Source organism: Brachypodium distachyon, chromosome 1 (genome assembly GCF_000005505.3).
Source record: "Brachypodium distachyon strain Bd21 chromosome 1, Brachypodium_distachyon_v3.0, whole genome shotgun sequence".
Classification (NCBI taxonomy): domain Eukaryota; kingdom Viridiplantae; phylum Streptophyta; class Magnoliopsida; order Poales; family Poaceae; genus Brachypodium; species Brachypodium distachyon.
The window spans coordinates 72,715,330-72,735,014 of NC_016131.3; the positions used below are offsets into that span (position 1 = coordinate 72,715,330).

A 19,685-nucleotide genomic window follows, 5' to 3' on the forward strand; every position below is an offset into this window, starting at 1 on the left:
TAAACACGTATTGTTCATGGACCAAAGAACCCCCGCTAATTTCCTGATATAACACGTTGTCCCATTGATGGGCCATCGACATGACATTTCTCCATTGTTGACAAACAAATACTCGAAGCTTCCCGCCGTCCGGAGTGGCCCATCACCTAAACAATCGAAGCTCATCTTCGTGGGAATCAACCCGGTGCCAAACTAGACAGCACAGATGTTTCTCGGGCCATCTATGCGTCGGGGCCTGGGGTCATGACAAACCTGGACCATCTACTCGCTACGACCGCGGCTCTCTTTTTTTACAGAAAAGGCTTTTTCAGCCCGGCTTTATTAGGAAGCCCAAGGTTCTGCTGGGGATGCCAACATTACAAGCAGCGCACCACCATCAAAGTTTCACACCACAAAGCAAGCAAATCACAAAGAAAGTTCTTAACCAAACATAAAACTTAACAGACGCCGGAGAAGCAAACAACAGATCAGCTAGCTCACCCCTACATGGCTCTCTTTTCATGGGTCAGTATTCCGCATATGCGCAAACTTTGAAACCTGCACCAATTTCAACGTATATAATGTCAAACCAAGATAGTATAAAAATATATGTCACAATAAAATCTAATGATCTTCGTTTAACAATTTAGACACTGGTATCTTTTGTTATAAGATCAATCAAATTTAAAAAGTTTGACATTCAACAAAAGTTATGTGTCCTATATTTTGAAATGGAAGGAAGGGTATAGTGGTAGACTATAATGTGATGGAATATAAAGTTATTTGGATGATTTGTTTAATTTATTCAACCCCACACAATTCACGCCAACCAAGCTTAGATCAGGTCCAAAGGTCATGCGGATAGATAGCCTAGAGTGGGTCGGCTCTAGGAATTATTCGGAAGTCAACAAGAGGTGGGGGACGAACCTATTTATCTTGGTCTGCTCCCCCTTACACGGCCAAGTTGGGACTAAATTCCACCCCCACCCGCTGCCAAGTGATCTGCCGTGCACCTTGGGCCGTGAAGTAGGGTTGACGGGGCCGTCCCGTAAAGCTTACCGAAGATCCGGGAGATCATATTGAAGCCCTTGCGAGCAGAGGATTGAATGTCATAATAGAACTTCAGGAATGCAAATAGTTCCTAGTCTGGGCTCGAATCTAAGCGGCGTTTTCTTCCCCAAATTCGACTAGAATCCTCTGCTTGTGGTGATAGGTTATGTTCATTTTGTCCTCTGCCAATTTTCTCTGCTGGTTTCTTTCATTTGCTTTTGGAATCGGCAATTTGATTCTGCTGTTTTGTATGAAGCTTTCTGTCATAGTGATTTTGCATTTTCTGAGCAGTTTCCGAGCTTCATGTGTATGCCTTCAAGCCAAATCCGACAAAGCTGCCTTCAAAGCAGCATGCTGTTCCGGGTAATTTTTTCATCGATCTCCTCCTTGGCCAGTTAAATACTTAAATACAAGCTTATAATTACTAATCTTGCTGCTCACGAGAAGAGAAGTTTGAAGACTAAAAAAAATTGTGTAATAACTAACAATTCATTTAGCTACCGTTTGTTGCCCATTGTGCATGTTCAGATGATTTTGCTTGGATTGAGCAGGCTCTGCTTCCTGAGATACTGAATTGTTATTAAGTTCGTTGTTATTCATAGATGGAGATGCAGCTTCCCTATATTTTAGGTCTTCTTGGTCTACATGATTTCTTTGTGGATGTGTCTGTGCTTGTTGTTTTCAATATGGTGTGTTAGTACTGCAGCAGAGATGTACACACATACACCAATATTGATAGTTGCATGCTGAAATCAGCTCAAAAAAATTGTCCCTCTTTCCTCAATTTTTGTTGGATCTCTTTGTCTCCGTTGCAAAGTTGTGGTTCTCGACGAAGACTGATATGGTGTTACTAGATATTCCTCATGTTACATGTATAATTTGCACCTAAATTACAGGAACACACACTAATAACATTTTCTGTTCATTTGCATGCCAATTGTCATACTTTGATCAATACTGCTGCCAGCTGAACCATGGAAAAGACAAAGTTGGTGGGATTGCTATTCTCATTTTAGTCAGTGGAACAGAAGTTATATACCATTCCTACATGCAAAGAGGGAATGTTGGTATGGGTGTTATAGCTACAGACAAAAGTTTATCATTTATCACTATGTATCTGGGTGTCGTATCCAGTGAATCCGGCCAACCCGGTGCATCCATGCATCCTTTCTGTCTGAGCCGATCGATGCAAATTAACCGTTTGGAAGCTAATGTGGTAAATTTACAAGAAACCTCCCGCAACCTCATAAGTAAAGTCGCTCTATTTGCAAAAACCTCTTCCTGTCTCCCAGATCCTATTCTTCCCCAATCCCGTCATGGTTTCTCTGAGAGAAGAAGCATTCTCCACGCACGGCCATCGGCCGTGACGGCCAGTGTGCCTGAGACCTAGATCCGGTGGATGGTGAGGTGGATGACCCTCTTGACATGGTGGACCACGTCCAGGCGACGGCAGCTCGCCATGGGACACCGACAGTGACCCAATCCCAGCGCGTGGTACGGGATCCCAGCGATTTGGAACCCATGGAAGCGGCGACTGGATCCTGGGTCAAGTAAGATTGTGCGTGTTCAATAAGTGGGCTTAGTGCTTAAGATTGTGCGTGTGCAATAAGTGTGCTCAGTGCTTACCCAATGATAGGATGATTATCTTGGATCGCAACTTCATCCTCATCGCCATGCCATTTCTCTTCCTCGCGGAATTCATGCATGACTCCACTCTGTCTTCTTCCCCTTATTGAGATACTAATAGATATCACATCACACTCCTCTCTATATATTTATGCTATGCACACGCATCGCTTTGTTGTTTGTTTCTACAGATAGGCAAAGTGGTGGCCTCTTAATTCTTGGGAACGTATGCTATGCACTAAGAGCTTCATGTGTACTCATGCACTAAGGCATCCTGAGCCACAAGATTCCCAACTTGTGGTCCAGATCTAAGGGTTGGTAAATGGGCATTTTCCATTTCCACCCTTCAGTTTTGGCGGGGGAGGGGCGGAGGCGGCGGTTAGGCTGGACGGGCCACGGCAGCCATGCGTCGCGGAGGAGGGTAAGGGGCTCCCACTGTGAGGGACGTCGGTGTGGGCTGAGGAGGCGGAGTTGGATCCCGCCTGATCCGACCCATGGGAGGCTGATCCACCCGGTCCTACCAGAGGTATGTAGCACCGGACAGTGGAGAGGCTGATCTCGCGCGAGGTCAGCGGCGGTGGGGTGCACAGGAGAGAAAGAGAGAGAGTCGGGTGTGGGGAAGGTGGAGGAGAGAGAGAGAGAGAGAAAAAGAAGGGAGGGCGGGTTAGTTTTATTGAAATCTAAGGATCGAAATGTAAAATAGCAAATGCCCACATCTGATCCACAAATTGAAAATCCGACGGCTCATAGTGGGCTAGCATGAGTACACCTGATGGCCTTAGTGGATATCATACACTGCCTTAATTCCCTTTGAGAATGAGACAGAGTGGGTGTGGGAGTATAAACAGGGTGGCAGATGAGGAGTGCGCCAAGAAGCAGAGAACGACCAAACAAACAAAAGATCCAGTCGATTTTATGGCGAGCACATCCTTCATCGCGTTGATCATCCTCGTCTTCCTCTCTCCCATGGCCGCGGCCGACCGGATCGGCGACGACGGCCTGGTTGAAGCGCGGCCACCGCCGGATGAGGTCCCACGCGCACCGAGCAGGTCCGTCGTCGTCGCCGTTATCGTCGCTGCCACCGTGGTCGTCGTCGTCGTCGCGTACTGCGCCGCGCGGTCTACCGGCGCCGGCGCCGAACCCCTGCTGCATCCGGCTCGGAGGCTTTCTTCGGTGAAAATATCTGCGTGAGTGTGTAGAGTGGACATGATGTGTACCCCCGTGGACACGTGCTAGTGCATACTAAATTAACAACTTCAGAATTCAGACTAAGAAACAATTAACAAGTTCACCGATTTTGTAAGGGGCCACTGCCCCGCCCCGCCCCCCCCCCCCAGCCCATTAAGAGTTTCTAGAAGGATTCCTTCCCATCCAGCCACTAAGAGCGGAGCTACATTCATGCACCTTGTTGTGGTCGTCACCGTCGTTGTTGCCGCCTACGCCGAGCCCGCGGCCCATCTCTCTCTCTCTCTCTCTCTCTCTCTCTCTCTCTCTCTCTCTCTCTCTCTCTCGGATCCTCCTCGTCCGCGCCACGCTCTGCTGCCGCCCTCACCGCCACGATGTGCTCTGCTGCCTCCACCCGAGCGCACTCCCGCTCCACCTCCACCGTCCGTTCCACCTCTACGTGTCCTTCCGGCCTCGTCACCACAGTGTCCTCGGGCGCCACGCTCACGTGGTCCCCGCCTGCCGTCGCTCTGTAACTGAAGACCACTTTCATGAGAGCAGTCTGATCGCCATCTGCGGCTTCAGCTCTTGGCACGGCCAAGTAGAGCAAGAACCGCCTCTCCTCATTCGCGGAGAGCTCCCCGACCCGAACCGACGCGGCGCGGCCATCCTTGTCCACGCGGCTCTCGTAATGCCTGGACTTGACGCACATGACACGGACTCCCGGGTGCACGCAGGTGACGGCGACACGCGCGTCCTAGACCACGATGGAGAGCGGCCCGCCGATGCACTGCGCAAACGCGTCTTGGATCACGGCCTCGTTCTCGATGAAGGAGAACGTGCCGCCCGTGGCCTCGGCGATCACGTGCATCGCGGCCGCGTCGTGGTCGTTGCCGAACCCGAACATTTGGACCGGCACCAACCTCGCAGCAGCAGCCGTGCTCACAAACGACGGTGGGACGAGCTCCTCGTAGTTGCAAATAAATGCAAGATATTTATTTTGTTGCAATTTTGGCATGTCTTATAGGAGAAGAAGGATTGAAAGTTAGTGGCGTTAGGGATGCTTTGCTTGAGACATCTCCACATTTTGAGGAAATTACACTGCGGGTCCATGAACTTGGCAGCGATATTCAGTTTCATCCATTAACTTGAAAACTCTTCCAATGATTCACTAAAGTTGACATCTTTGCTCATTTTAGTCCAAATGGCCAGATTCGGGCGAAATTCGGTCATGATGGCATGTGATGTGGATCTGGCCGTTCGAGTAACCCCGCCGAACCCATCGACAGAGCCATTAGCGTGGACGCCGCGTATGCCGGCCCGAAGTGGGTTCACCGGCGAGGGCAGCGTCTCCCCATGCATTCTGGAGATTCGAGGGGGTTAAACAGAAAAGGTCCATAATCAGAAAATTGTGAAAAGCCTCCTCAGACGTCGGCCGGGTCCACAACACATGCCAGCGTGGCCGAATTTCACCTGATTTTGACCATTTGGACTAAAATGAACAAAGCTGCCAAGTTTAGTGAGTCATTTGAGCAGTTTTCAAGTTAATGGATGAAACTGAACATCGCGCCAAGTTCATGGACCTGTAGTGTAATTTCCTCTCATATTGTTTTTGAAATACACGCGTATATTATTTATAAAAAGCTAGCATCGATGCATTTGAATTTCTGAAACATGCTGCTGCTATCAGTTTTGAGCCAAAAAAATATTTATGAAAATGCCACTTTTTGGTCAAAAATGCCATGAAGCTGACGTCAGAGTGAATTCTCATAAAAAGCCAAAAATAGATGGCGTTCACATAACTTCAGCCTCACCAGCGGCAAGGATGTAAAACCCAAATTTAAACCTATCATGAACCGATAAAAAAACATTATGTAACTGCCATAGTTGTGATGGAATATCTAAACTTGCATTAAGTTCTGGATTTGATTCTGTTGCGCTGCTACTAAACTTATCTCAAGAGTTTTTTCTTCTTCAAGGAAATGCAAAAACATTACGTATCCGTAATATGACAGAAAGAAGTTCATGTACAAGCCATAGAAGGTCCCATGCCCCAAAGGTACACCACGGTACCCAATCAGCTTCCAGGTTCACACCATGCTTTCACAGGAGACGGAACAACAGCTGTATCTTTGTTCTCAGCATTTCAGTTTCAGCATTTCAGTTTCAGCCTTTCAGGTCATTTGTTCTGAACAATAGACAACTCCAAGTTCGGTTCAGGATGTTCCTATTCCTCTCGAGAACTTGAAATCAGAACGTCAGTCCAGCGGCACTGCGCCGACGACTGTCCGTCCACCATGATGGCAGCTTATAAGCTAGCGGCGTTGTAAGCTCGAACCCTGTGCGCGAACTCCACCGTGTCGTCCGCGTCCGGCGCCACGTCCCTCACCGCAGCGGTCGCCGCGAACCGCGCCGCCCACGCGGCCAGGAGCGGGGTCCTGCCGGGGTCCACGACCGCCACGCCGAACATCTCGCGCAGCGCGTCCAGCCAGAACAGGTTGCACCCGACGACGACGTCAAGGTACCCGACGGAGCGGCCGCCGAAGAAGCCGGCCCCGCCAGAGCACTCGGCGAAGGCCTCCTCCAGGCGCGCCATCATCGGCAGCGTCTCGCTCAGCCTCTCCGCTCGCTCCTCCTCCGTCGCCGCCTGCATCAGACCCACCCAAGCAGGGAACAGCTGCAGTGCAGAGACGACGAAGCCACGTACATACGGCATCTGTTGTGGTCAGTTCAAAGTTCAAGCTGCAGAGGGACGGAGAGCGCGATGCAGCAGGCAGACCTTGTCGTCGACGTAGGCGGCCCAGAAGCGGGCGGTGGCGCGCTGGTAGGGGCCGGTGGGGAGGATGCTAGGCCGGGCCACGGAGCTCCAGGCCTCGTCGACGTGCTGCACGATGGCCAGCGACTCGCAGATGGGCTTGCCGCCGTGGACGATCAGCACGGGCACCTTCTTGTGCACCGGGTTAGACCGCAGGAGGAGCTCGCCCTTGTGGAACAGATCCTGCTCCAGGTACTCGTAGCTCACGCCCTTCATGTCCAGCGCCATGCGCACGCGGATTGAGAACGGGCTCATGGACGCGCCCAGCAGCTTCAGCTCTCCTTCACCTGCCATTACGCCGCGGTTCTCTGCTCTGTCTACTGCTTACTCTGCTTTTACGGACACCGGGTATGTGCGAGAGCCGACAAGGGAATATATAGCCTCGCATTTCCAGCAACTTAGGTAGCTTTCCGTAAAAAAATAAAAAATAAAAAATCAGAGGATACATCCGATTGGGGAATCTTTTCGCGTAGACAACACAGCCCTACCGTGAGATGCTGTGGTGTTCGGCATCGACCAAGGTCCAAGGCCAACAGACGATTGCTGCTACTGCTACATCAATCAAACCAAACTGTAGTTATATATGGTTTGCAGTGCAGGACGAAAGCTCCGGGAGTAGTATAACTAAACATATGTTCTGATGTCTAATGGATGTTCTAGTCATCTAGTGGATTGGGATATCTTGTCCAATTTGTTGTGTGTCCAAGTGTAACTGGTGTTACCGGTCTTTTACGGCACTTTTTGACACTACAAGAAGGAAGGAGTAGTAGAGCGTTGATTACCAGGGTAATTTAGACTATTTTACGTCCAATGATGAGGCCCATGAGGCCCCAAACTACCGATCGCAAAAATAAATCGATCGCATCTCCAGACGTCGGCCAAAACAACGCAGCGCCGCCCTCTCATGTGCCGTCACCGCTCCCCCAAAGACCTCTCCCTCATCAGGCGGCCACATAGATCTCTCCCTCGTCGTGGTCACCGTCGTGCACGCCCCCTTGGACCCCCTGCCCTTCGCCGCGCGCTCCGCTCCCGATGCCTTGTGCCGAACATTCATCTCATGGCGCGTCTCCTTCGTCCTGTTGCTCTTCGTGGGTCGCCGACGACATGCTCTTCATGCCGCCGGCCCCGGTGACGCCGGCAAGCCCACCACTGCCTGCAGCAGCGACGCCGCCGCCCGTGCGGCCGCGAAGCACGGCGAGCAGCGTCTTTGTTGTCGACGCCATCGCCTTGACGCTCGCCATCATCGCAGTCGCCGCCGCAGCGGTCGCCCTCGTGTGCTGCACCGGAGAGGGAGAGCGCCCGCCGAGCCCGCGATGAAATATTTAGCTCAATGAATTAAAGTCTGGAATATTTAGCATCATGCGATGAAATGAAATCTTATTCCAAGAATTTTCTTATCCAGGTGTGGTATTCAGGTCAGGGAGCACCGCCCCCAGCCCATTAAGATTTTGTAGTGTGCCCCCAGCCCATTAAGATTTTGTAGAAGGATTCCTTTCCGTCCAGCCACCAAGGGCAGAGCTACATTCAGGCACCCTGATGTCGCCATCGCCGTCGCTGTTGCTGCCGTGATGTCATCCGCTGTCTCCACCCGGACGTGCTCCCACTCCACCTACACCGACCGTTCCGCGGTCTCCGCCACGTGTGGATCTTCTAGCCTCGTCACCACCGTGTCCTCCGCAGCCACGCTCACGTCATCCCCACAGGCCGCCGCGTCTCCGGAACTGAACACCACTTTCATCTTTTTCGCAAAAAAAACACCACTCTCACCAGAGCAGTCCGTAATAGTGTAGATGGCCAATTGGATGTAATCCTATACAAAATTGAAAATTTGTAATTTTGTTTCAATTTTGGATACGTTCCTAGACTCGGATTACTAAATATTCCTTTGCAATATACATGTATAAAGCATAGTCTCGGAGACTTGGCATCCATGGGTTCAAAATCGGTTTCGGTGTGGGTTGGATCGAAATTTCATATGGTGCAGTGTGGTTTGGGTTTTCTAATTTGATTTGTGGTTTGGATGGGGGTGGGAAATACACGTGATGTAACATGGAGTGGGTTGGGTTCGGTTTAGCCCCATTACCGGGCCACGCGCAAGTGCTGATATGAAAAGGGGAAAAACAGACGAGGAGAGAGGCAAACCAAACAAACACAACGCAATATTTTTTTTCGCTCTCATTACTCATGGCGCGCCTGGTCTTCGCATTTCTCTTCTTCGTCGCCGTCGTCAGCTCAGCTGTCGGGCTCGGCGGCGACTGGGTCGCCGATGACCGGCTTAGTGTGCTGTAGAAAGGGATTGAGGGACCCTAAAACCCAATAGATCCAAATCAGATACAATGTCGTTTTTCACGTCTCAGTTCTATGATTAATAGTTCTTATTGCTTGCCATATTCAGTATTCATTCATGTTCTCCGCTAAATGTTATTGAGGGGCTCCCCACCCCCCCTCCCCCACCTCTATCCTCCTACTAATGGTTTATACAGTTTCTCAATTATTACTTACTCCCTCCGTTTCTAAATACTTGTCTCTGTTTTAGTTTGAGTATTAGTTATGAAACAATCCTGAAAGTTTTTTCCACAATAAACAAGTTCAAGATAATCCTCTTAAAATTTTGAAATTGCACATGCGTTAGTCCACGGTCACGAGCGAATGATAGTGCGTTCTTGCATCTATAGAACGTAGTTGCCTCATTTCGTTCGGAACAAAATTGGCACGACAGATTGGCACAAGTTTCTGATTGCTTTTCAAAAGTGAAAGAACTTACTCATTTTACATATGACAAACGATTGAGGCGGGCTGAAACGAAATGACGCTCGTACTAGTTCGTGTAAGACACGTTGCCCTAATGCATTACGGTTTCCCGACCCTGGGTTCAAGGCTTGCCGCGACTTCTCCAGCCTCGGCCTGCTGGTGCCCTTGCTCTGCCGACATCATCCGCGACCTCAGAAGCATGGCGCGCATGGCCGGCGTCGCGTACGCCATCGTCGCTTCTTCGTTCGGCACCTCTTCCTCCTCCGGCACCACACCGACGACTGTCTGCCCACCGGCATTATATGCCGCCGGTATGGATGTTCGGCGGACCCCCGAACGAATCTGCCTCGAGTTGGCCCGCTGCTGCCCGTGCGCGCTCATGCCGGCCAGCATGTACGCCCGCCCCGAGCGCGCGTAGCTCTGCCGGTTCATCACGCGCCCGCGCATCTCCCGCAGCTCGGCTCCCAGGGCTGTGATCATGGGGTCGCTGCCGCCACCCGTCTGCGCCACCGCGCGCTGCCGGTTCTCGAGGATCTCCGCCGCTTCCTCGTGCGCGCCGCGCTCTGCCGCCGCCCTCGCGGCCGCGATGTCCTCCGCCGCCTCCACCCGAGCGCGCTCCCGCTCCACCTCCACCGACCGTTCCGCCTCTACGTATCCTTCCGGCCTCGTCACCACAGTGTCCTCGGGCGCCACGCTCACGTCGCCCCCGCCTGCCGCCGCTCTGTAACTGAAGACCACTTTCAGGAGAGCAGTCTGATCGCCGTCTGCGGCTTCGCCTCTTGGCACGGCCAAGTACAGCAAGAACCGCCTCTCCTCGTCCGCGTACAGCTCCCCGACCCGAACCGACGCGGCGCGGCCATCCTCGTCGACGCGGCTCTCGTAACGGCCGGACTTGACGCACATGACACGGACTCCCGGGTGCACGCAGGAGACAGCGACGCGCGCGTCCTGGACCACGACGGAGAGCAGCCCGCCGATGCACTGCGCGAACGCGTCCTGGATCACGGCCTCATTCTCGATGAAGGAGAACGTGCCGCCCGTGGCCTCGGCGATCACGTGCATCGCGGCCGCGTCGTGGTCGTTGCCAAACCCGAACGTGTGGACCGGCGCCGACCTTGCTGTAGCGCCCGTGCTCACGAACGACGGCGGGACGAGCTCCTCGTAGTTGCCGCCGTTCCCCCGTCTCCTCCTCATCATGGTGTGGTTGTCCTGGCCATCGGATAGCAGTATGACGCTGGAGACGGCGTTCCTGTGGCGACGCTCGTTGAGCACCTTGGCGGCCGTGCTGAGGCCCTCGGCGATGTTGGTGCCGCCGCGCGCCGCGAGGGCGTCCACGGCGGCCATGGACGCCGCCTTCCCAGCGTCCGACATGCGCGCCAGCCTTGTCTCGCGGCGCGCCCCGGAGGAGAAGGACACGACGCAGAGCCGATCTCCGGGCCCCAGGTTATCGATGACGAACCGCATGGCCTGCTTCAGCAGCGCCAGCTTGTTCCCCTCCATGCTGCCGCTCACGTCCAGCACCGTCACCAGGTCCAGCGGCGCGCGCGCCTCGGCGTCGACCGACATCCCGGGAGCCCTGACGTGCACGAGCACGGCGAAGTTGTCGCGGGACTCATCCCTGGCCAGGGCAGAGTACTCTGTGTGCATCTTGACGACCACGGCTCCGTTGGACGATGCACCTGCTGCTGCTTGTGGCCCGCTGTCAGCCACCTGGTCGTCGTCGTCGAAGACGATGACCGGATCCACGGCCTGCTGGGCCGGCGGTTGCCGATGTTGCAAGATATGCATGGGCACCGGTTGTGCTTGGACTGGCGTTGGCGTGGGGCGCACGAAGGGGAGCTCGCGCCAGGGCGTGTTGCAGAGCGGGCAGACGAGGTGGCCGTGCGCGACGCTGGAGGAGATGCAGTTGAAGTGGAACGTGTGGGAGCACTCCGCCGTGAAAATGGCCTGCCCGCCGCCGGCGCCCATGCCACGGAGGCATATGGCGCAAGGATTGCTCTGCTGCTGAACGCGCACAACGAAACAGATCCAGGTGCGATACGTTGTTAGATGATATGGTACAGATGAAAAATTGATGAAAGAAGCAGAAAATTAAGGGCGAGTGGTTTCTTCACCTGATCGGCGCCTTCCATCTTTTGCAAGCTGTTGCTATGGAAATCGACAGGAACGAGTTGCCAGGATATATATAGCTGTGGCATAAAACGAGCCAGATGCTTTATCTCGAAGGAAACATCAACATTGGTTTCGCCGTGGAGGCCACGTCGTACTGATCTCGACTCAAATGCAGAAATAATGCTTACTGAATTTATTAGAACTACGGTCGGTCATGAATAGGTCCTTCGGTGCCTCTGCTTCGGCGTTAAGTCATTGGCTCTACCGCGTTCAGCAATGGAGAAAATCAGGGGCAATTGCTGTTTTCTTCAAGGGAAGACAACCGAGTATCAACTATCAAGCATATTCGGTGATTCTTCTGCATATATCCCCTGCTTTGTACAACACGATCAGCCCATCATTGATGGGAATAGATTAAAAGTTTGTTACCTCGTACATCTTGTATTATCCCCTGCATATATGTATACGAGATCAATTTGATTCACAAACTTACGCGTCATTGCGCTGCTTTGTATCATTGTTGTATACAAAAAGTACGATGGCTAGAATTACTAAATGGATGTGGCTATATATTAGAGACGTCGATTGTTAAGCAAAAAGATTAATCTAGATTGACGAATCAGAACCATTGCACGTTAGATTACTATCTAGATGTCGTTTCATTTATATATATTTCCATCATTCGTTTCGAATCTTAAAAACCACGTCATAAGGCTGAGAAATCGGATTATCTCTAACTTAAAATCAGACGACTTAGTTAGATATAACAAAACCGTTACTAAATATTGTGCTAAATATGTTTGATACTATAAATATGGTTGATGATCGGGCTGTCTAACATTTGCCTAACATTTTATATTACAAATCCATATTATCATCCCGTGGTATGAACACAAGATCTGGTAGCTTTTGGCTACCGGACAGTTATTTGTCCTACCAAGAAAAAGAATACCACTTTGGCGTGCCTAGTCGACTCAGAAACAGAAGCAGAGCATGGACCGTATCAAAATGTTCGTGGACGTAAAAAAGTGTTCTTGATTTTGTTAAAAATATGTTCATAAATGTAGAAAAAAACATGTTCAAACAACCTCTATTTGTAAAATATTCCATTTTTTTCTTTGGTTTATCCGTTCAACGATGACACGATCAAAACCGCGAGCTAGCTAGAAAACTACACTCTCTATTAATCTATGTGCTGTTCACCGTAGAGAGCTGGGACCTCTTTTTAGGATTATATCGTTGAACCATCTTTGTGCCCGTGAAGCACCTGTTCAGCCCGTTTTGAAGTTTCAACGTCGCGATGGCGTGCAGGCCGTGAATCTTTCGTGCAGGAACAGCTTATCACATACACATCGACCGCCCAAAGTTCACTGTTCTTCCATTTCACTTGATAGCAGAACAGATACACACAGGCGTAGAAAACAACATTTTCAGAGTTTCGGTCTTACAAATGCACTGCGGCAGCATAGTACATTATCAGTCAAACTCCAATACAAGCTTCCGAGGCGACGCCAAATCAAACCAGCGTCAGCGACGAGAGCCTGAAGAACGTGGCAGTAACTAGTAGCAGCAGCAGAGCACGCCCCAAGTTACCCCCATCGATCGATCGACCCCCTATCTCTTTCCCACCGTAGGCAGTAGGTACACAACAACAACACACCACGTTGCGGATTACAAATCTTCATTCAGTACGTACGTAGTAGTATTTCCTTTTACCGTCTGCTACGGCTTTGCTGGCCGAGAGCCCGGAGAGATCAGTTTCTGAGGGCAGCGGCGGCCTCGTGGACGAGCGGCTGTGTGGCGTGCGCGACGCCCTCGGCCTCCCGCTCCACCTGCTCCCGGCACACGTCCCTGACTCCCGTCTCCGTCATCCGCTTCACGAAGGCGGCGAAGCGGCGCCAGTTATCGGGCTGGAACAGGTCGGGGCCCATGCGGAGGTAAGTGAATGCCACCATGCGCTCCTCCTCGGCCTTCTCGGCCGCCGTGGCCAGCACCTGGTCGTGCGCCGTCTCGTCGTACCTCGGCAGCGCGTTCTCCCCGGCGAGCCCGATGCCGGCCTCCTTCGCCGCGTTGGCCACCTGCTGCACCAGGTTCTCGGGCATGCACTGCGCGTCCTGGGGCTGCTCGTGGTTCCGCATCTCCACGCACGTGAAGTTGAGCACGGCGCCGTGGCGGCCCAGCATGCGCGCGATCGGCTGGTACCCGTCGTGGTTCCTCGTGTTGTAGTAGCCCGCGGTGAGCTCCGGGGCGTGCGACCTGGTGCCGTAGTGCCAGTGGATGCCGGCCACCTTGACGGAGACCTTGACGCCCGGGGTGCCCGTGTAGACGGAGGAAGTGGCCGAGAGGATGCGCTCGCCGTGCTCCAGGAGCATCTGCGAGTACCAGCTCATGAAGAACTGCCCGTACTCCGTGTTCCAGCCGCCCTCGCGGCGGAAGAAGTTGGTGTCCTCGGGCCACTGGTTGTAGCTGCCGGAGTCGCCGGGACCGGCGTTGCCCCACTCGGGCTTGCCGACGCTCTCGGCGGCCGCCTTGAGGCTGCTGAGCATGTAGCGGTCGTAGCACTGGAACTCGCCGATGCCCGGGAAGGACCAGGTGCCGTTGCTCTCCGGGTAGGACGGGTAGCGCAGCTCGCCGGCCGGGCCCATGCCGACCTGGATCTCGACGATGGTGTTGCCCATGTAGGGCGCCATGTGGTCGCGGAAGGCGCGCATGAAGTCGGCGTAGCACTGGATCGGGGTGCGCCCCTTGAGCGCCGGCAGCGCGTCGGCGCCCAGCGAGATGTACTCGTAGTTGCGCCGGCCGCACCGGTCCGTGTACGCCAGGTCCTGGTCCTTGTCCATCTCCTCGATTACCCATTTCGGAAGTGGTATGCTGCACCCAAAATGATGCAGTCAGTCCTCGTGGAAAACACTTATGCAAGGTTAATTTACCGCGCGTGAAAGAGTAAACTGTCACTGTCATTCGTGATCTTGGAACTACGTACGCAAGACGTTCTCAGAGTGGGGGCACCGGCGGAAGAAGCGGCACCGTCCACAATGGATCACGTAGCACACGGGAAAACGTGATCTCCTTGTTTCTAGTCTAAGCTACGTGTCGGCTGACTTGAGGCTCTTTTTTTTTCGTTGCAAGATCAAGGTACCAAAAATTTGTGGCCATTCACATCCCACAAGTCCGCATGTGCTCTCGCGGTATCGAGAAAGTACGGTCTCCGTGAGTAGGGGAGCTAGCCGGTGACTCTACGTCACGAGGTGTCCGCTGCCCCTACGAGATCCGAGCCGCTCGAATCAGGAACGGACGCCAGAAAAAAGATACTCCTGTTTATTTATTTATTTTTGCTTCTCTTGTATAGACTGGAGTGAAATTGCCCGTCTCGTGTCTTCTACGGCTCTTATCAGAGAGAGCTCGAAAGGTGCTGAGATGCTTGACCAAATAAACTGCTACTGCCATATTTCCTGGTGCCGACAAGGACACAATAATACGAACACAGAAATGTCTTTCTAATTGGGAAGCTGATGGAGTGATGGTGCCGCGAGTTTTTCCCTCGTAGGAGAAAGCAAGTGGATGAACTAATCGCAACGGGCGGTGGCGAGGCACATGGCAAGCCCACGCATTCCTAGACTACTGATGGACAACAACCAAAAATATATAAACAAAACAATACGGAGTACTAGCTATTCTCATGGTTCGTCTACTGCAGCCCATATCCTGCTTCCAGTATCAGCATGGACATGAAAGATCATGTATCATGTCCATCCCGTAATGCACAACTGACCATATAATAATGAACGCTAAGAACAAGATCTCTAGCAAGCAAACGGGAATGGAAATTCGGAAGCTAAAGGCGGAAAGAAGGAGAGAATGGGGGGAGATCGAGCGAGCGCACGTACTTGACTGAGTCGCCGACGTTGCCGCCGCACTGGTGGAACGACATGACAGCCTGCACCTTGAGCCCGGCCTTCTTGGCCAACTCCATGAGCTCAATGTATCCGGCGAAGTTGTACTGGCCGGGCGCCTCGCTCTCGGCGATGCCCCACCAGACGTCCACCATGATCCCCTCGGCGCCGGCGCTCTTGAGCGCGGCCAGGGACGCCTGCATGGCCTTGCGCCGGTTCAGCGCGCTGCCGTCCTTGCGCACCGTGTCGAGCGGCATCATGACGAACACCGGCACCCCGACCTTGCGCGCCTCGACGCCGGCCACGTCCGCGTGCTCCGCGCCCTGGTCCGCCCCGGGCGCCGCGGCGCCGTCCACCAGCGCCTGGCACGCCTTGTCGATGTCCGCCGCCTGCGGCGCCGCGGGCTCCATCGTCTGCGCCTGCATCTTCAGGAGCTGCGCCGCGTTGGGTGCCGGCACGGCCGTGGAGCTCGACGCGCCAGCCGAGAGCAGCGCGGTGCGCGAGGAGCCAGGCGTGCCCGGGCGCGACCCAGGGCGCGACCCGGGCCGCGCGACCGTCATGGCCGCCGCGCCGGTCTGGGTGGACATGTTGAGCGCCATGGATGGACGGATGCACGGACGCACGCACGGACGCACTGGATCGACCGGGGGGACACGCGAGAGCTGAAGAAGAAGCTTTGATTACTACGCCGCCTGGATCGTCAGATCACAGGTTATTGTGTGGGAACAACAAAGGTTCCGCGAAATGGGTATTGGGAAATGGGTTTTGATTCGGACCTAGGAAATTTATTTTGCGCCGCAGCTGCCGCCGCCTGCCTTTGATCGAAATTGGGGGGGTGTCTAACAATTGAGAGAGGACGGAGGCGGGGGGCGTGGGCTTAAATAAGGCCACGCCGGGGGACGTGGCGCGCGCTGCGCCGGTGAACGGAACGTGAGGTGGTGGCGGGAAGGGGGTGGAGAAGGGCGGGAGGGGAGGCCGGAACGGACGGAATGGACGGCAGCGCGTGAACTGGCCTCGAAGCGTCGTGGGAAGACGGCTACGTGTTGGCGCGGGCGGCGCGCCCGGCCACGTCGGGCTCAGAGCGGAGATGGGAGGGGTCACGATGCGCGACGCGTGTCCCGTACTATAAGCTGAGGTTTCGGCGGTATATGGTGCCCTATCCCTCCGTGGTGCAGAAAATGCGACGCATTTTGAGTCAGATGGTCTTTTATCTCTGTGCGACGCAGGAGTTATTTTTTTCTCTTTTTTCTCGTCCACGGATCGGTGGACGACGGGGGGACATGGTCGGTCGGCTGGCCAATTGCTTTCTGAATCTGCGCTGTTTCACGTGTAGGATTCGTAGCTCTGCAGGCATCGCGTCGCGCCCCGTGAAGTGATCCTTGTGGTCTTGGCGACTGCTGCATGTTGCACACTTGCACGGTTGAGTGTTCACTCCAAGTTTACTTTGCGGTACTCACGTTTACTTTGCGGTGCTCTCGTGAATAGATTACGTGACCATTCTTCCGTTCAAGCTTCATCCTTTTCCTGATCCCTTGATTCCCTTCAGCTCAAAATTAAAGAAAGTACTCCGTAGCAAATTCTTGATTTACGGCGATGCTACGTAGTGTTTTCTCCGGTCGTTTTACGGAGTTTTGTTTGTGCGCCTGAATAAAGGACAGATGATGCACACAAGCACATCGAACCTCTGAAAATAGCAAACATTGCATCGAAATATAGTAAACGAAAAGAAAGAGAAAGGACCGCAGTAAGTCGCTAAAATGTATCCAAACATGGTCGCACAAACTTGGTGAAGAATACCCAGGATGGCAGGAAACTGGATACTTGCACGGCTGCGTATCTGATGAAAACATTCGTTCAGTGCAAAACGTGCAAACTTCATAAAAATCATGTTTAAAAGTTTATGTTTTACGAACCTGCAAAATTTTAAGTTCAAAGTCAAAAATTTTTGGAAAGAATTAAAAATAATAATTTAAAGATTACTATTCATGCAAAATTTGTTTTTTCACTGCTACCAAATGCCGTTGAGTTTGGACTTGCAATTTTGCACATATATAAAACATCACTAGTAATTTTTTCGACAATATTTTTAACCTTCATCGATGAAATTTTCACCGTAGAGATGTTTTCACTGATATTTTGCCTACTTGACTAGACCCGCGGGGAGGTTACGATACGCCAGCAATTTATCCATTATTCTCATCTTCTCATCTGTTGCTTTCATAAGTGCAAACAAAGCACCACTTTCAGAATGAAGGCAGCAAGCAGCCACACCATAAGCAGCTAGACACTGCACAGGGTAACTAAGTGGGCAGACTGGAGCAATGAACAGGTTCTGAAACCGGACATACACGCAGAAAACACATGAAACATATACTAACCATTCAACAAAGATTCTGCACGAAGAGAATGAAACCGACCATATTAAATCTTTGAAGTTAACCACAGAGAAGTTCAAACTCCATAGGGCAAAAAGAGAACTACTTGGTACCGAAACATTCAGAACAAGCATAGATACTAAATTAAGGCTGATCAAGAAACAGCAATCTAGTAACCACCCTTGAGATCATTGACCACATCGTAGGGGATGGGGGTGACTGTCTCAATTGTAGTGCCTTCAACCATGAACCCAGGCTTGGGTCCTGCAGGCTGCCTCTTGGTGCTGATGACCTCACCACGGGCCTTGGCCTCCGCCTTCAGCTGGTCGTTCTTCACTTTCCTCAGGCGAAACTCCTCCGCGCACCTGGATGGCTGCACATGCTCCACCCGCACATGGATCCTCTTCCTGATAATGCGGTTACCAACCTGATGACAGGACAACGCATGTGAGAATTTGTGTCAAGTAACCGGCTGGAAGCCTCAAGCACACTATAAACACACATATTCACACATTATCATTTACATGCAGATGTAAAGCACCGTGTTGGATTCAACTAAAGAACAATAAGTAGGACATCACAAGCAGTTGACGGACAGTAACTCAGACATCACAAGCAGTATTAAGTCACATATTAAGCTATGCAAATCAGTTTCCTGTCTAGAGTACGCTATTAATTGGAGTGCAAGCTCTTACTGTGAATGAATCAGGCAAGCACAGAAGAATCAAGGTTATAACAGAATGCATTCAAACTGAAGAAATTTCATGGAAAACAAGCCAGGAATGTAGGATATAGTGTGATAAACAGCGAGTAAGCAAAAACAGCTAAATATATCTGTATCATTCAAATAGGCCTTCCTGACTGCTACTGATACAAACTGCAGCCAGAGCAGCCACAATGACAAATTTTGATGTATGCCCATCACACGTGAAACGTGCGCCACAAAAACCTCTCCCGTGGAATACCACGCCACCCCATAGCTGAAGGGGGAAGCGCTCGGCCTAGGGCAAATATAATCTGAGTGCCATCAATGCATGAGCAGTACAATATTTGGACAACAAATCCATCCGAGTGCTGGATCATAACATGAAAATAAATACATTGCAGGATACGACACGAATGTATAGGCACGCAAGCAAATTGGCAGAACGAATAATGAATGCTTTTATTGACGTATAGCAAGTCACCGTAAGGTAACAAAGCATAAGGAAAGTGAAAAAGCATAGGAATAAAACCATATAAGCACTGTATATTTCATAACAGATACACATAGTAGGCTTTCAGAATAAATATAAGCGCGTTATAAAAATCTGGTACCGTAGATGTATCAAACAAATGGAATCTGAAAATCTAACTCATCTGCGAACTGTCAGCTATTTCAGCAAGATATAACTACTCCAAATCCTTGACAGGATTCATCTCAGTTAAATCAAAATGGATCCAGACGCATCGCGACGGCGAGAACTACAGTATCGCCCTAGCTGCACAGATCTACCATAACAGTCGTCCAAAGAGCAGGAGCAAGACCAGAAACTGGGGAGGCCGCAAATTATACCTGCTTGTTGATCTCGACGCCGATGGCGCGCTTGGTGACGTTCCAGACGCGACCGGTGCGGCCGTGGTAGAACTTGTGCGGCATGCCCTTGTGCACCGCGCCGTTCACCTTGACGTCGACGTGCTCGCCGACCTTGTACGTGCGCAGGTAGGTGGTGAGCGGGATGTAACCCTTCTTGCGGAAGGGGCGCGCGAACAGGTCGCGCGTCCGCGACCGAAGCCCGTGCCCCGCCGGCATCTTGCCCTTCCTTCCTCTGCTCCTACCTGCGGCTGTGCGGCGGCGGCGGGAGTGTGTGCGGCGCTAGGGTTACAGCGAGAGGAGGTTGCTACCTATTTATAAAAGGACCTCGGGCCGTGGAGCCATAT

At 52.2% G+C, this 19,685-nt stretch overlaps 4 protein-coding genes across 5 annotated transcripts; all 4 read right to left on the bottom strand.

Moving 5' to 3' along the window:
• Positions 1-5,792: 5,792 nt before the first annotated feature.
• Positions 5,793-6,932, bottom strand: LOC100846577 (probable glutathione S-transferase GSTU6). The gene is made up of 2 exons (XM_003562062.3): positions 6,599-6,932; positions 5,793-6,496 (listed from the first exon to the last, which is right to left on the bottom strand). The coding sequence occupies exons 1-2, from the start codon at positions 6,926-6,928 to the stop codon at positions 6,128-6,130; spliced, it is 699 nt and encodes a 232-aa protein (XP_003562110.1). The 5' UTR covers positions 6,929-6,932; the 3' UTR covers positions 5,793-6,127.
• A 2,422-nt stretch (positions 6,933-9,354) lies between these two features.
• Positions 9,355-11,653, bottom strand: LOC100846886 (uncharacterized protein sll0103). Of its 2 annotated transcripts, none has more exons than XM_003562063.3 (2): positions 11,500-11,653; positions 9,355-11,389 (listed from the first exon to the last, which is right to left on the bottom strand). In XM_003562063.3, the coding sequence occupies exons 1-2, from the start codon at positions 11,581-11,583 to the stop codon at positions 9,485-9,487; spliced, it is 1,989 nt and encodes a 662-aa protein (XP_003562111.2). In that variant the 5' UTR covers positions 11,584-11,653; the 3' UTR covers positions 9,355-9,484. The 2 variants fall into 2 exon arrangements, with proteins under 2 accessions (XP_003562111.2, XP_010229230.2); XM_010230928.3 differs by having other exon boundaries at positions 9,355-11,386; positions 11,500-11,637.
• A 1,198-nt stretch (positions 11,654-12,851) lies between these two features.
• LOC100835267 (beta-amylase 2, chloroplastic) lies at positions 12,852-16,251 on the bottom strand. Its single transcript, XM_003558789.4, has 2 exons — positions 15,385-16,251; positions 12,852-14,368 (listed from the first exon to the last, which is right to left on the bottom strand). The coding sequence occupies exons 1-2, from the start codon at positions 15,987-15,989 to the stop codon at positions 13,252-13,254; spliced, it is 1,722 nt and encodes a 573-aa protein (XP_003558837.1). The 5' UTR covers positions 15,990-16,251; the 3' UTR covers positions 12,852-13,251.
• A 1,501-nt stretch (positions 16,252-17,752) lies between these two features.
• On the bottom strand, positions 17,753-19,643 carry LOC100836076 (60S ribosomal protein L21-1). The gene is made up of 2 exons (XM_010230930.3): positions 19,321-19,643; positions 17,753-18,192 (listed from the first exon to the last, which is right to left on the bottom strand). The coding sequence occupies exons 1-2, from the start codon at positions 19,555-19,557 to the stop codon at positions 17,935-17,937; spliced, it is 495 nt and encodes a 164-aa protein (XP_010229232.1). The 5' UTR covers positions 19,558-19,643; the 3' UTR covers positions 17,753-17,934.
• Between the last annotated feature and the right edge of the window lie 42 nt (positions 19,644-19,685).

Bases quoted from the DNA above. Each gene is read 5' to 3' on its own strand.
- LOC100846577 (XM_003562062.3), bottom strand. From the start codon at position 6,928: ATGGCAGGTGAAGGAGAGCTGAAGCTGCTGGGCGCGTCCATGAGCCCG. The intron at 6,497-6,598 runs GTCTGCCTGCTG...TCTGCACTGCAG, and splicing joins CCGCCTACGTCGACGACAAG to CTGTTCCCTGCTTGGGTGGG.
- LOC100846886 (XM_003562063.3), bottom strand. From the start codon at position 11,583: ATGCCACAGCTATATATATCCTGGCAACTCGTTCCTGTCGATTTCCAT. The intron at 11,390-11,499 runs GTGAAGAAACCA...GTGCGCGTTCAG, and splicing joins AGATGGAAGGCGCCGATCAG to CAGCAGAGCAATCCTTGCGC.
- LOC100835267 (XM_003558789.4), bottom strand. From the start codon at position 15,989: ATGGCGCTCAACATGTCCACCCAGACCGGCGCGGCGGCCATGACGGTC. The intron at 14,369-15,384 runs GTACGTGCGCTC...TTTTGGGTGCAG, and splicing joins AACGTCGGCGACTCAGTCAA to CATACCACTTCCGAAATGGG.
- LOC100836076 (XM_010230930.3), bottom strand. From the start codon at position 19,557: ATGCCGGCGGGGCACGGGCTTCGGTCGCGGACGCGCGACCTGTTCGCG. The intron at 18,193-19,320 runs GTATAATTTGCG...TCCTGTCATCAG, and splicing joins GCGTCGAGATCAACAAGCAG to GTTGGTAACCGCATTATCAG.